A 14,783-nucleotide genomic window follows, 5' to 3' on the forward strand; every position below is an offset into this window, starting at 1 on the left:
CACAGCCTGAGGCTACCCTCTCCCCACCCTTCCCCCTCAGACTGAAACCCAACCAGGCGTCGGCTGCAGCCTGTCCTGTCTGGGGAACATCTGCTCGGTCACCAGCTGTGGGCTGCCTGCAGCCCACACCACTCCCCTGGCCACTGCATCCCGGCTCCCCACAGCCAGCCAGGCCCTAGGTCTCCGCGGTGTCCACTATAGGTGGTCTCCATCACCAGGCCAGAGCGTGGTCACTGCCCACGGGGTCAGGACCACCCCAGTGGGGCTCACCTCAGAGCTAGCCCCTGCCTCCTAAGAGACAGGAGTGGGGTCCGCCCTGGGAGGCCAAAGGATAGGGGGAGGTTGAGAAGGACAGGGGATCCCATCCTGAACTGCATGGGGGTCCCAGTGGAGGAAGGGCAAAAGGGGGCTGGGGCCTGAGCCCCGGGAGACTGGAGCAAGGGGAGGGGACCCAGCCCGGAGCTGGGGAGGAGGTGGGGGGTGGACGGCAGCTCACTGCCAAGGCACGGAGGAGGGGCGACTCGGCCCTAGCCGTGGGCCCAGCACCGCCTGGGCAGGATGGCGGGCACCCCGACCGGCAGGTCAGGCAGAGCCTGGGCTTGTTTCCTGAAGCGCTGAGGACCAGCGGCTCGGCCTCGCCCCTCCTGCCGACCTTCCGACACACCGCGCCGGGGGCTCTGCTAAAATCACACCGGCTCTTCGTGCTTTTCTTAAGATGCTCCAGAGCCTCTGGACCAGGGGCAACCCAACCCCTGGCTGGCTGGGTGAGTCAGAGCCTCAGTCTCCTCATCCGGAGAGCGAGGCCACGGTTGCACACCCAGGGTGGACGGTGCCCTGCAGGCAACTGGCCCTAGCCCACCTCCCCACCAAGGCCACCCAGGGAACCCCAGAATGTGGGACGGGAGAAACACAGGCCCTGCACTGAGGGCTGGGGGACCACACCAGTACAGAGAGGGGGGGCCCCCCCCGGGCCAGATGTGCAGGACTCTGGCTGGCCAAGGAGGCACATGCAGGTGAGTGCGGATGAGTCCTTCTGTTCAGAGCACTGATGGCGGGCCCTGGGGACCCTCAGGCCTCAACCCCCGAGCCTAAGGCCTGGTGATGGGGCTCCCGAGAGCTCCCCCATCCATCCTATAAACGGGCACACGCACACGCACAGATGCAGACACAGGAAGAAACACCAGCTTAGAGGAAAGGATGCACATTTTCTTGTTTAACAAAATAAATTAAATATACGAAGCTTCAGCTCAAACTCTATATAAAATTACAGAGGCCTGGGGCCGCCACGGGTAGTGGGGTGATGGATGCCCGGCCCCGAGGTGGACATCCAGCGTGGCCAAAAGGCCAGGTGGGTCCTGGGCCTCAGAAGAGGCCAAGTCTCTGTGGCCCAGCCCTCCTTTCATCATTATTAATATTATTATCTTAATTTCTTAAATATAAATATCAAGGGCCCCTTCTCTCTGGCAGTGGGACGGGTGGCACCCCCAGCCAGCTCCGGCCTCTCAGGACAGGGCCTAGGACTGCTCCGCCCGACCCCCCTGCCCAGGGCCCTGGTGGACTCCTGGACACCCAGGACAGGTGGTGGCAAAAATAGCCTGGGCAGGGACACAGGCGGGCAGGCGTAGGGAAGGGGTCGGAGTTTTTGGTTTGCAAAGCCAGGGTGCCTCTCAGATCTCCTGCCAGGCCGGGGTGGGGGGGTGACCACGGCCCCCATGAAATCCTTATCACGGGGCCAAGGGATTCCTTCATGAGCTAGCCCATCGCTACATGCGCACTGCAGAGTTACAATACAGACCTTCCCAAAGTCTTCTTAGTCTGAGTGTGTGTGTGTGTGTGTGTGTGTGTGTGTGTGTGTGTGTAACGGTGTGTGTGTGTGTCAGAGGTACGTCATGCATGTGTGTGCGTCCAGGTGTGTGTGTGTCTCACGCGGGGCGCCTCTCACCCGCCGCCCGTCTTCCTCTGTGGCCCTCCGCACCGAGCCTGCCCGCTGGCCGGGCCTCCACCAGCCCGCCCCGAGGCACCCTAGCACTGGTAGTGGATGTGTTGGTGCTGGTGGACCTTGCCCTCCACGTGCGAATGCGTGTGTGAGTGCGTGTGCGTGTGCGTGTCCGTGTAGAGCTTGGGGTAAAGCTTGGGGCCGGCGGCTGAGCCCGGGCCCAGCAGGTGCTGGGGGGCCGCCGGGGGCCCGAGCTCCTCACACAGCCCCACCCCGGGGCCGGCACCGAGGGCGGGGGGCGCCGGCAGGTCCTTGTCCCCGCCGCGGTCGCGGGCCGTCGCGGGCGGGCGATGCGCAGGCGCCGGAGGGGCAGGCGCGGGGGCGCATGGCTTCTTCTTGGCCTGGCAGAGCCACAGGAGCACGGTGCCCAGGATGAACACGGCGCCGGCTGGGATGCCGATGACCACTGGCCACGGCAGGCTGGTGGTCGAGGACGAGGGGTCCACGGGCGGCCCTGGCGGCTTGGGGTCTGCAGGAGAAACCGAGGAGGGGGCGGGGAGGGGAGCGTCACGTGTGGGCGGGGCCCGGGCGGGGCGGGGCGGGGCAGGGCGGGGCCCACGCACCGGGCAGCACGGTCAGGAAGGCGCTGCGAAAGCTGTAGCCCATGGTGTTGGCGCCCAGGCAGATGTACATGCCCGCGTCGTCCTGGCGCGCGCGTGTGATGAGCAGCTTGTTGAGGTAGGAGCCGTCGGGCCGCGACCACACGTCACCCGTGGGCAGCACCACGAACTTCTGGCCGCCCACGTCGATGGTGGAGTTGTAGCGGCCCTCGGCGCCATACTCCACGCGCTTCAGCCACTGGATCACCGGCTTCACGTCGCTGCGCACTTTGCACTGGAAGGATGTCGTGCCTCCGAAGTCCACTGTCGTGTTCACGGGGTGCGTGCCCGTGAGGACGGGCTTGGAGCGCGTCCGCTCTGCGCAGGGACATGCGTTGGGCACAGCCCCCGGGCGCCAGCCCACCCCCACCCCCGGCCCCGGCACTCACGGATCACGTCCACCTTGTAGGTGGCGTTGATGGCGCCCGCGCGGTTCGACACGCGGCACGTGTACTTGCCGCTGTCCTCGGGCCGCAGGTTCTTCAGGCTCAGGGTCCACTTCCTCTTCCTGTGCACACCAGCCTCCGGGCGCGTCAAGGCCTGGTCATCCTTCATCCACATGATGTCGGGCCGCGGGTGCCCACTGGCCACGCACTTGAGCCGCACGGAGCTGCCCACGGGCCGCGCAATCACCCGGCGCCTCATCTTGGAGGGCTGCGTGAAGCGGGGCCGGGCTGCGCGGGGCGGAGGGGAGCGGGCGGGGCACAGAAGTCAGCGGGCCCTGGGGTGGAGGCACAGCCCCACCCCCCCCCCCGACCTAGATGGTGACGTCTGTCCCTTGCTCACCCCACTGCTTGCTGGCTGGGTCTTCCTGGCCCCCGGAAGAGCCGTCGTGCCCCGGGCTCTCCCTTCCTGGACTGGTGTCGTCTGCAGACGGGAGGGTGCATGAGAGGGGCCTCAGCAGCCCCTGTTAAGACCCCAGGACTGGCTCCCGGGCCCCAGCCTCAGGCCCAGCTGGGAAAGCTCTAGAAACGCCAGCAGCAGGCCATGGGTGCACACCCACGTCTCAGAATCCCAGAGACAGCTGGGCAGGAGCCGCCCACCCGGCGCACTCCCTGGGTGCAGGTGACCCCGACAGGCGTGGGTGCGACGGAGATCTGGCTCCCCCACCCTGGCTCCGGGGGGTCTGCAGGGCCGGGGGGCGGTGGGGACCAGGCCCAGCCGGCAGCTGCAGTAACCCTAGCCCACATCAAGGGGCCGAGGGCTTGGTGAGCTGACATGGCTCGCATACCGCCTGGTCATCCTCCCCTTTGAAAGGACGCTGGGGGGGACACCCACAGTATTCCCATTCCACAGCCCAGAGAAGGCCCGTGGGGCCTGAGCGGGAGCGGCGTGCTGAGGAATGCCCCCCTCCCAGTGACAGCCGCCGCCTCCACGGCCCAGGACCAAGGCCAGGCGCTCAGGCCCCACCCCGGAACCCAGTGGAGGGGCGCGTGGGTCAGGCTCCTCCTTTGCGCTGCCGGGGAGCCTGCCCCGAGGGACCCGCCCGGGAGCCCCTGGGGGAGGGCCAGGCGCCAGCGCCTGGTACCAGCGAGTGGAGGGGCGTGTTGCTGGGGGCGCCGCCCAGTCCCCAAGCCCGGGCCCCAGAGGCAGAGGAGAACAGAAGGCCCTTCCTTCCCAGCGGCCCCTCTGAACTCCGAAACCTGAGCCTCAAAGCCATGGCCGACGCCAAGGCTGCCGGCCCGCCTGCCCCACCAGGCTGCCCTTCGGTGGGACCACCCCCTGGGGCCCCCACACCCACTCCTGCCGCCCCCCCCCAGCCAGCCCTGGCCCCCAGGTCAGCAGAACTTTGGGGGAGAAGGGCTCGGGAGGAAGGGGAACCCCAAGGTGAGGCCTGAGGGGGCGGGGCCCGGCCTGGGGGCGGTGTCCTGGGCCCAGAGGCGGGGAGCAGGACGGGTCTGGTCCTGGGGGCGGTGCGCCGTGCCCACGCAGGGTGAGGGGTGGGCACCCAGGGAAGGTCTGCCTCCCCGCCCGAGCTGACTAGGCACGCACAGCGAGACCCCGCCCGGGCACGGCCGGCACTGACCCATCACGATGAGGGTGTAGTTGACGCTGAGGCTGCCGAAACCGTTCGTAGCCTTGCACACGTAGGCGCCCGCGTCCTCCTGCTCCACCTCCTTCACCTTCAGCCCCTGGGGCAGCACGCGGAAGCGGCTCCAGCCGCCGTGGATCGTCCGGCCGTCCTTGGTCCACATGGTCAGCGGCGGCGGGTCCCCCTCCACGGGGCACTGCAGCCGCACAGTGCGGCCCAGCCGGGCCACCTGCCGCGGGACTACCTTGTCCGCCATCCTCGGGGGGCCTGTGGGGGTCAGAGGGCTCGCTCAGGGAGGACGGGACCGGCAGGTGGTCGGTCGGGGCCAAGGCAGGCCTGGGCGCTGGGAGTGGGGGAGGCCTGTCCCTGCCGGCTCCCCACCCCGGGACCCCACCCCGATACACCTACCCGCTTGCAGGCCACAGGAGGCGGCGTTCACCCGGGGCCCACTGCGCCCCCGCACGGGAGCCGGATGCGGCTCGCCCAGGACGCACGTCCACAGGCGAGCGAGGGCGGCCCCCCCACCTCCCTGCAGGCACCCCGCTTGTGTGTGTGTGCACGTGCGAGCGTCCCTGCGTCTGGTGGCCCACGTCTGTGCCTGTGTGTGCGTGGGCTGCATCAAACCAGGCCTGTCTGCCTGGACAGGCGCCTCCCTGCTGCCAGCCAGGCCACACCGGGTCACCAAGGCCCTGGAGCCGGAGGACAGGCAGCTGGGCATCCCGGCCCCGGGCGACCACTGTCTGCCATGGGAGAAGCCCGAGGCCTGGGCCGAGGCCGGGGTGCCCCTCACCAGCGGGAAGAAACCCAGCCCCGTCCCCACCGGCCCGGGTCCACCCAGCCGCATTTCCGCCGGAGTCAAGTCCAGGGACAAGGGGATGCGCAGGCCTAGAGGGCAGCGAGAGACGGGCAGCCGGGAAGGCCACTGCGGACGCCAGAAGGCGATGGGGCCGTCTCCTGGCGGACCCTCCGGCCCTCCCCGCCGCGCCCCCATGCCTGACGCCCTGAGCTGGGGCCGGTCTGCAGCCCCTACACCACAGGAAGACCACGAGGGTGGAGGGCTCCCACGTGGTCACCCACCCACGGTCCCTCCGCACCAGAGAGGCAGCCACGGGCACCCAGCTGCCCTTCCCAGGGGCTTGGCTGGGCCTGGCTCCCCGGACTCCGCCCACCAGCCACTGGAAGGGGCACCCACCCCACACGGCAGCCACTCCAGGCCGGGAAGGCCGCGTCCCCAGCCCCGGCCACACGGAGGTGCCGGAGGCGCGGCTGCTCTGAGATGCTATGGCTCCGGGGCCTGAGAGCGGCATGTGTTTTTAATAACCAGCTGGTGTTTCTTCAACGCAATTGCCAGCTGGTTCTGCTGCCGCTCTGCAAGCAAAGTGCTCCCGCGGGTCCCCCAGAGACTGTAGCTCCCAGGGACTCTCACAGAGCACGGCCCCCACCGCCTCTGCCTGAGGTGCGTGGAGGGAGGGTAGGGGGCCAGCCCCACTTGGAGGGAGGGAGCCGACAGCCCAGGGCTCAGCTTCTCTGGGGCCCCAGGTGGGGAGGGGGTCCCGAGTCTCTGATTCCAGGGGACTGGGCTGTGAGGGACACAGAGACACTAGGCACCTTCCCTCTACAGCCTCCCCCCTCCACATCCTGCCCCATTCGGGTGGCCCCACCCCCTCCACGCAGCCCCTGGACAGTGGGCCATGCCAGAGGTGCCAGCCAGCCAGCCAGCCAGCCAGCCCTCTGGCTTCCCCTGATACCCGCCTCTCCCTAATCACTCACTCGTCTCCAGGGCCCCCCAGGCACCTACCCAGCTCGCGGTGGGAGAGGCTTCAGGGCCCCCAGACAAGTGGACCTACTGAGGCCCCCCGGGCTGCCCAGGGTCCGGGCCTCATTCCCAGGCAGACCCTGTCCACCACCTGTCACTGCCTGAAATTCCACCATTCACAGGGGCCTCCCAGGCTGCAGGACAAAAGGGCACCCCCCAGCCCTTCCCGGGCTGACACCTGGGTGCAAGGATCACACACACACAAGCACAGGCACACGGACCCACACATGTCCACACAGACACGTGCAATGGCCCGAAAAGCATGTGGGGAGGACGGTGCCCGCACGAGGAACAGCATCCCTCCCTGCTGGGGCTTTGCCTGTCCCAGTGGCATCATGGGGGCACCACTGGGGGCTGGTTCAAAACCCCCGACCCCCGAAGGAGCCCACCTCAGTGGCAGAGAAAGCGCCAGCCTGACAGTGCGGCCCCTCCCTCTCCCCACGCGCCGGAGGAGACCTCGTTGGGGGGCACCTAGTGGGTGGCAGGGACGCCACCCTCGGTCCTGCGGAGCGGAGGGACAGAGCCAAGTGACCGCCAGATGGGCCGGAAGGGTGGCCCCATGGGCCGGCCTGTGAGCAGTGAGGGGGACAAGGCAGCGCCCGTCCAGAGGCCCCGGCTGGAGCCAGCCTTATCCTAAAGCAAACAGCCCCCCTCCCCTCAGTGGCCAGCCTCACCCCTCCCCACCCCCACCCGGGCTCCAGGGGACCCAGGCACGAGGCTGGGGCCCTGCCCCGCACCCCAGCCTCTGCAGAGACCCCCCAGCAGGCTCACCAGCGGGAGGCCTGGCCCCCCAGATTCCTGGGAATTTTGGCCGCCAGCACGGCTGCTGCAGCTCTATATTTAGCCTGGGAAACACAAGCCCTGTTGTTCCACCTGGACAAGGCCTCCCACCCTCAGCCACGGGGAAACTGAGGCCTGAGCTGGAGACCCGCAGGCCCCGGGAGGGCGTGCGGGCGGGGGCGGCCGGCGCAGCCTTGGCGCCTTCCCCGTGAGCGCCTCCTCCGGGAAGCCCCAGCCCTGCACCCACCCGCGGTCACAGCCCCAGGAAGCTGCGGGCACAGGCAGGCTGCACGTGGGGCAGGCAGGGCAGACGCGGGGCAAAGGCAGGCGGGGCCGGGGTCTCACCCCAAGACGGGGGCTGGACGTCAAGGTAACGGGCAGGGAAGGTGTCGCCCCTTTCTCTCCTCCTACCTCCTCCACCCTCAGCTGTGAAAACATGGTCAGGAATGGGGGTGCTGGGGGGGCATGGGGGGCAGCCGCTCCGAGGGCCCCACAAGCCCAGCTGCCATCCAGAGCTGCTGTCACACAAAGACCCTGTCACACCGACCCCCAGATGCACACCCCAACAGTGGACGCAGACTCCCTGCCACCCCCCGCCCCGCCCCCCGCCTCTGAGCACTCGAGCCGCCCAGGCCCGCAGCCCCTCCCTCTGCCTGGCCGGGAGCACCGCTTTCCCCCGTTTAGTATAGCAAGACCTGGCTGCAACCCCAGCTGATACCCCTCCTGCCCCGGGGCCCAGGCAGGCAAAGGTGCTGGCAGGGACAGAAGGGACCCCCAGCTGCGGCCCACCCCATGCCCCCCACCCCGTACCCCCAAGCCGTCTTCACAGGCCCCCGGGACCGCCCCGAGCTCAGCACCCCACAGCCTCCGCCCAGCCTGGCGCACCTGCCCGACACCCCCTCCTCCCTCCCCGCCCCCAGGGGCACGGCGGCCTGCCCTGGCCACTCCATCTGGACCCACGCTCCCGCCCTGTTCACGGTCTGTCAGGGGCTTGGCCGTGGCAGGGGTGAGAGGGACCCCAAGAATCAGGCTCCACCCCTCCCCACCGCCCAGGGCGTTCTGTGGGCCCTGGCTTGCCGACCCCAAGCTCCCTTCAAGAGGGGCCGGGCCAGACATCGCCCCTCCTCCGGGGCCCAGGTGCCAGAGACCAGCAGGGGCCACAGAGGCACCGGTGGTCTCAGCCGTCACCCCGTGAAGCCGCAAACACAGGTGAGGCTAAGCGGGCACGAAGCACCGGCCGGCTCATCGGGGCAGCTCTGTCCCCCGCAAGCCCCGCGAAGCCCCAGAAATTTCCAGGCTGGAAGGAATTCTCTGGCAGGGGGCGGGGGAGGTGGGGGGAGCATGGGGCTAACCAGCATGGGCCTGGCTGCGGGTGAGGGCGGCCAGCCAGGAGCCACCGTCCTGCTGTGCAGGACCAGCTAAGTGAGCGGCGTGAGGAGGGGCGCCGGGCCCTGGCACCAGGCAGGGCAGGCAGGCAGGCACTCTCTGGGGGGTGCGGGCGCCCAAGGTGTCCCCCACAGTGAGGACCGGGCGCAGCGGGGAGAGCTGGGAAGGCCGTCGGGCCAGCACCCTCCCCAAGAAGGCGAGGCCTGGCGGGGAAGGACAGGAACACCCCAGGGCGGGGGGCACAGGTGAGGACCACCCCAGGGCTGCCACGAGGGGGGCAGGCTCAGCACACGTGCACACCCGCACTCCCCGGTCACCAGCCGGCCCAGGGCGGCCCCCGGGGCTGGACCCACGGGATCTGTGGTGGAACTGGTAGGACCCGCAGGACAGGTGGTTGCCCCAGAAACCAGGCCATTCTGGGCGTGGCAAAGGGACGGCCTGACCCACCGAGCAAGCCCGCGGGAGCGTCCCCTCCACCGGCTGCCCAGCCGCGCACCGGGGGCGGGCAGACCGGGGGCCTCCAGGTCTGTCCTCTTCTCTGGAGGCCCCCAGATGGACCTCCAGTGGCCCCCCCCAGCTCCAGGGCTCCTCCACCTCGCCCTCACTACCCCCAGGACCGACACGGGAGGCCCAGAGCATCACCCTGACGGTGCCGCTTCCCTGGGGGGACCCACGTGAACTGCCAACAGGGGACAGTGACGGGAAAGCACGCACACCCCCCGCCCGGGCCCTCCCCAAGGGACTCAGCTGAACACCGGGCAGCCCCGTCGGGTGCCCAGATCTCACTAGGCCCACCAGACTCAACGCTGACCCACCCCGACCCTGCCCACCGCGCCATCCACCCCCACCTCACCAACGTCACTTGACCCAGACCCGCTCCCAGCTGCCAAAGGACCGAGAAGGCCCTTGTCCAGTGGGGCCTCCCACACCTGCCGGCACTGGACCCAGAGCACAGGGTAACGCGCCGCGGGGCCCAGACCACCCAGGGGCCCCGCCCCAGGGGGCCCCGATCCAGGTACCGGAGTCACCTCGGAGGGGAGACGAGGACATTCTCCTGAGCCTGGAACCCCTGGGCATGTAAGCAGAACCTCGAGGATGAGGGCGATGGCTATGGCAGCAGACCCAACGCACCCAGCAGCCCGGCCTGCGCGACCCCAGGCCAGGGCCCCTCCCTCCCACCCATACGGGCTCCACGACAGCCCATTCCCACGGCGGGCTCCTTGAGGCGAGGACTGAGGCCACGGGGCCAGAGCAGGCCAGGCCAGACGAGGCGCCCCCCCAGGCCCCCGGAGGCCACGGGGCAGGCCACCTGGCCCTCAAGGCGCACACGCTGTGTCGGGCTGAGCTCCAGAGTCAGCCCCACTGTCCCCGCCGGAACCCGGATAGGCTGCTGCACGAGTGCAGAGGGCAGCCCTGAAGCCACTGGCAGCGGCCCTGGACCAGGAGAGCACGCTCCGCAGGCCCCGGCTCCTCCGGGGCTCAGGATCATCGGAGCCAGACGGGGTCCCTCCTCCCCGCCCGCTGCCCCACGCCCCGTCATTCACTCCTCGGCCACTCAGCAGCGCACAGCTTGTGTAAATCTCTCACGAAATAAACTCCCCGGCAGGAAGAAAAGCAATTGTGTTTCCTGCCAAGATGGGAAACCCTGGATTTCAGCAGCCCTTAGGCTGGAGCAACTCCTGCAGTGCTTCAGCGACAGCTCCTAGAAACCCCACCCTGGGCCAGTTCTCCTCAAGGGGGCCAGTCTGTGCTGGGCGGGGGGTAGGCACCTACCCCAGCCCCCGCCTGCCTCCAGGCCCCGCCCCCAGCCACTCAGCGGGGGCACAGGGTGTGTGGATGGAGGCCCCAGGACTCCTCGCCGGAGCCAGGAGGGCTGGCCACAATGTCCCGGTGGAAAAGCCCCCAGGACACCCCCTCAGCTGACCAGCCTCTCGGCCCAGCCCTTCCCCACTCAAGGCCCCTACCCCACTCCACCAAGGCGCCCGTGTCCACTGGATGTCCACTCTGGCCCCGGTGAGCTGCCCACCTCTGCCCACAACATCCCGCCAGCTGGAGGCCTGTCCTTGCCTACCCTGACCAGCACCCACCTCTCCTTCCGGGCCCCAGGGTGACGCCCACGCCTCTGCGCTCCACCTCCCTCCAGTGGACCCCAGGCTGCGACCCCACCTGAGGTAGCCCAGGACAGCGGCCCCTGCTCTCCTGGGGCCCGGAGAGAAGCGAGGCTGGGCTTGACCAGGAGCACCTGGTGGCCACCGCTAGGAAGAGCGGGTGGCGGGCAAGGTAGGGGGGGGCCACACTGGCTACAGTGTCCCTGGGGTCTGGGCACGGTGGCATGGGCACGGGCACGCCTTCCTTCCACATGCTGACCTGCTGACGGAGGCCGTCACCTGGACGCACCAGGGCCGCAGTCACCAGGCGAGGCACTGCATGGGGCAAAGGAGGCCAACGCGGATGGCCACACAGCGGGCAGGCGGCCACAGCCCGCCTCCCCCAGCACGTCAGTGAGCCTGAGCCGCCCAGGTGATCGGAGGCTGAGGCTGCTGCTGGGGAAAACCAACATGTCCCCCGTGAGGGCGGCGGAGCCGGGCGGGGGCCGGAGGCCCACTGATCCCCCCACGATGGAGACAGAGCCCGCGGGCAGCCCAGGCTCAGCCTGGCCCAGCCAAAGGCCACTTTGTTCGGCTTCCTCCTCCCCGCAGAGGAGACAGTGATTTCTTTTCCCTTCCAGGACTGGGGCCCAAGACAAGACGTAAATGGGGCCGCTGGCCCACATCCCCAGCTCGCAGAGCCTGGGCCGGGCTCCCACAAGTCCACCTCAGCCCTGGCCGCACACTGGCCAGCACGGCCTGCAGGGACCTAGAGGGGAGGAGGAGGCCCCCTGCAGCCTGGCCAGAGGCCGAGGTCAGCCAACGCACATGCACACGCCACAGCCGCCCTGACGGCCACATGCTTCCCCAACGACTCACACACCCCAGCAGACCCTTCCCACCACAGCCCCAAGGCAGGGCAGCCCCAAGTCCTCTCCATCCCGCAGGAGGTAGGGCACCCGGGCACGCCGGCCAGGTCCAGGGGACAGGGAGGGACCTCCAGGGCTGGCTGCTCAGAGACCATCCACTGCACCATCCTCAGAGAAGTTCACACGTGGCACTTCTCAGAAAACCCTGAAATGACTTCTTCCAAAGTAATTTGTCAAAGGTATTTCATTCGGAACCTCTCAGAGCTCCCACTGTGAGAAATAAAATGGAAATGGAGAAAGCCAAATTCTTTTTTCAAATTTGAAAAAAAAAAAAAACAACAAACAGTTTAAGACAAACCCACCAAGATTGTGAAACTTTGGGAAAAGGGGAACTTTAAAAATATGATTGGAGTCTAGAAATGTACGGATTCCAGAAATTGTGACACCACGGGGAAAACGGCTTTCAAAAAACCACCCAAACTCTCTCTGCGCCGGTTTGTCAGCCTAAAGAAGGTCCACGCTCAGTCTGTTCACTGGCCAAGTGGGAAGGGCCTGAAACGACCCTGCCCTCCAGTCCAGGCCTGGCGGAGAAGCCAGCACAATTCAGGAAGAGCACTGCCCCCCGCACCCCCAAAACCACAGAGGCCCTCGCCCTTGGAAAGGGGCTCCCACCTCCCTGCCGCCGCCAGGGCCCTCACCATGCAGCCCGAGGCCTCAGCCAAGGGGCACAGAGCCGGGTGTGGTCCCTCTGGGACCCCTCGGCGCCGAGGCAGGCCGTCCACCCACTGCCATCCACGGCCCGCTGCCACCCGCCACTCCACCTCCGGCTCCAGCCAACGGCCAGGCCAGGCCAGTGGCCTCCAGAGCCTCCCTGGCCGAGTGGCCAGAGGACAGGCAGGTGCGTGGATGGGGGAGTCCAAGCAGATAAAAGAGGATTCAGAGTCCAGGCCGCTGGCCACTGGAGGAGGGGGGGCCTTGCTGGGCATGACCTGAGTGTCCGCAGTACCCTGGACACTGCCCGTCCCGGCCACGCCTGGGCAGCCCCCACCCTCAAGCGAGCCAGCCAGTCCCTGGCGGGGCAGGCGGGGCAGGGGGGTGGGGTGGGTACCATGGCATGAGGCCCACCTGGGCCGCCGCCCGCCACCCCACACCCGAACGTGGCCATATAAGGCCGGGTTGGTCTCAGTGCGCCCGCTGGGCGGCAGCGGCCGTGGGGGAGGGGTGCGAAGCCTCAGAGGACTGGTAGACAGGGCAAGGACGATCCTGAGTGGTCAACACACCCAAAGGGCTGGCCTGGCCGCAGGTCCCGCCTAGCTGAGGGAGGCCAGCACTGAGCATGGTGGTGGGAGTCTGCGGGCACGCATCACCCATCAGCCCAGGACGCCGCTTGCTGGGGCTGGCTGCAGGGGCAGGGGTCCTTCCGGAGGCATCTGGGCCTGCCCGCTTGCACAGCAGGTGTGTGAGCCCACGTCCAGGCCCTGGTGTGGCGCATGCCGAGAGACGTAGTGTGTAGCCGGAAGTAGGTGGTCTCAGGGTCTGCCTTAAGACAGGCCCCTACCCTCCACCATGCAGTGACCCCATGCACTGGGCACTCAGTCTCCCAGCCCCCACCCTGTACCTTCCTAGAGATGGGCAGGCCTAGGGCACATTAGTCCCAGAGGCCAAGAACGTCCCCACTGTCCCCACACCGAACCCTGGCCACCAGGGGGATCTCTGCAGGTTCCCAGGGGCCTAACTGGGTCCAATGTGGCCAAACAGTCCATCACTCAAGAATCCACCGTGAACAGCTGCCCGCAACTGCAGGGATGTGTGTGTGGGTGTGTGCGTGTGTACTGAGGGGAACTGGGGCCAGAGCCCACCCTGCCAGCAAGCGTGGGGCCCCACGGATGAGCTGGGGGTGCCCTGAGGGTGAGGGGTAACCCTGTGGGAGAGCTGGAGGGACCTCATGGGTGAGATGGCGATGCCCCGTTGGTGAGGGGTGCCCCACAGGTAGCTGGGGAGCCACGTGGGTGAGGGGGGCCCGCGGGTGAGCTGGAGTGTCCCATGGGTGCACTGGGACGCCCCGCGGGTGAAGGGCGGGCAGAGCGGGGCCAGCAGGGGCGGGGCGCAGGCACGCGCGCCAGGCGGGCACTGTGGCAGGGTTCAGGGCCGGAGGGAAAGGGGCGGCGCTGGCGGAGGCCGGGGCGCCGGGCTGGGCGCCAGCACTCACCTCGGGCGGCGGTGGCCGGCGGGAGGGCCCCCAGCAGCAGCGGCGGCAGCAGCAGCACCAACGCGGCGCTCGGCGTCATCTCGGCCAGTGCGGACCTGGGGTGTATTCAGAGGCCGGTCGCTGCGTGGGGGTGGGGGTCGCCCCGCCCCCCGCCTTGGGCCCCGGAGCCGCCCGCACCCCAGCCCTGGGTCGCGGGGACCGGGGTGCGGGCCGCCCCGCCTTCCCTGCCGCGCTCCGGGCGGAGGAAGCGGCGGCGGGGGAACCGTGGTTATCAAAGGCAGACAAAGGGTTTACACTAATTACCGACCTCCCCCGCCCCCCCTCCAAACACCGTCTGGATTCCTGGCTCTTGTAACTCGGGCCCTGCCCGCGGGACACACAACACCGGCGGCCCCGCAGATAATCGCCTGCGCCATTAGCGGACAAATTTGCGTTGGGGGGGGCCCACGTGGGGTTCAGGGGCGGGGGCGGGGCACTGGCAGGACCTCGGGCCAGGCGGGAGCGGCGGCGGCGCGTGCCGGTGCCGGCGGCTCCCCACCGCAGAGCGGGAACCCGGACGCTCTCAGCCCGGGCCCCCGCCCCCGGCCCCGGCCCCCGGCCCTCCCGAGTCGGCCCGCCCAGTCTGCCCCGGGGATCGCGGGCGCGCGGAGGGGCTCACCTCGGCGGAGCTCGCGGGCGGCGGGGCTCAGGGCCGGGCCCGCGGGGCGCGCTGCGCGGTCATCGCCGCCCCGGGCGCCGCACCCCGCCGCCCCGCGCCCCCGGGCCCGGCCTCGGGACGGGGCGGCGCTACCTGGGCGCGGGCGGCTCGGGTCGGGGCCGGGGCGGGGGCCGGGGGCTGGGGCCTGGGGGCGGGGTGGGCGGCGGGGTCGGTCCGGGGGCCGGGGCCGGTGTCCCGGGGCGGCGGGGCGAGGGGCCCGGGGCGCCGCGCCGCGAGGCGTCCTTCCCTGCGGGGCTTTGTCAACTCTCCCGGAGCGAGCGCCGAGCCCGCCGCGCGCCCCGCCCCGACACA

The 14,783-nt window shown here is 69.1% G+C and overlaps 1 protein-coding gene across 3 annotated transcripts; it reads right to left on the reverse strand.

Moving 5' to 3' along the window:
• Positions 1 to 1,197: 1,197 nt before the first annotated feature.
• On the reverse strand, positions 1,198 to 14,460 carry FGFRL1 (fibroblast growth factor receptor like 1). Of its 3 annotated transcripts, XM_024119454.2 has the most exons (7): positions 14,433 to 14,460; positions 13,775 to 13,869; positions 4,622 to 4,894; positions 3,382 to 3,462; positions 2,985 to 3,269; positions 2,560 to 2,913; positions 1,198 to 2,465 (listed from the first exon to the last, which is right to left on the reverse strand). In XM_024119454.2, exons 2-7 carry the CDS (start codon positions 13,851 to 13,853, stop codon positions 2,023 to 2,025), a joined length of 1,515 nt encoding a protein of 504 aa, XP_023975222.1. In that variant the 5' UTR covers positions 13,854 to 13,869; positions 14,433 to 14,460; the 3' UTR covers positions 1,198 to 2,022. The 3 variants fall into 3 exon arrangements, with proteins under 3 accessions (XP_023975222.1, XP_028348259.1, XP_028348258.1); XM_028492458.1 differs by lacking the exons at positions 13,775 to 13,869; positions 14,433 to 14,460 and adding an exon at positions 12,846 to 12,918 and having other exon boundaries at positions 3,054 to 3,269; XM_028492457.1 differs by lacking the exons at positions 13,775 to 13,869; positions 14,433 to 14,460 and adding an exon at positions 12,846 to 12,918.
• Between the last annotated feature and the right edge of the window lie 323 nt (positions 14,461 to 14,783).

This window comes from Physeter macrocephalus, chromosome 7 (assembly GCF_002837175.3).
Source record: "Physeter macrocephalus isolate SW-GA chromosome 7, ASM283717v5, whole genome shotgun sequence".
NCBI classification, from domain to species: Eukaryota; Metazoa; Chordata; class Mammalia; order Artiodactyla; family Physeteridae; genus Physeter; species Physeter macrocephalus.

Bases quoted from the DNA above. Each gene is read 5' to 3' on its own strand.
- FGFRL1 (XM_024119454.2), bottom strand. From the start codon at position 13,853: ATGACGCCGAGCGCCGCGTTGGTGCTGCTGCTGCCGCCGCTGCTGCTG. The intron at 3,463-4,621 runs GTCAGTGCCGGC...TCCCGTCTGCAG, and splicing joins CTACACCCTCATCGTGATGG to ACGACACCAGTCCAGGAAGG. The intron at 2,914-2,984 runs GTGAGTGCCGGG...GTCCCTGCGCAG, and splicing joins CTACAAGGTGGACGTGATCC to AGCGGACGCGCTCCAAGCCC.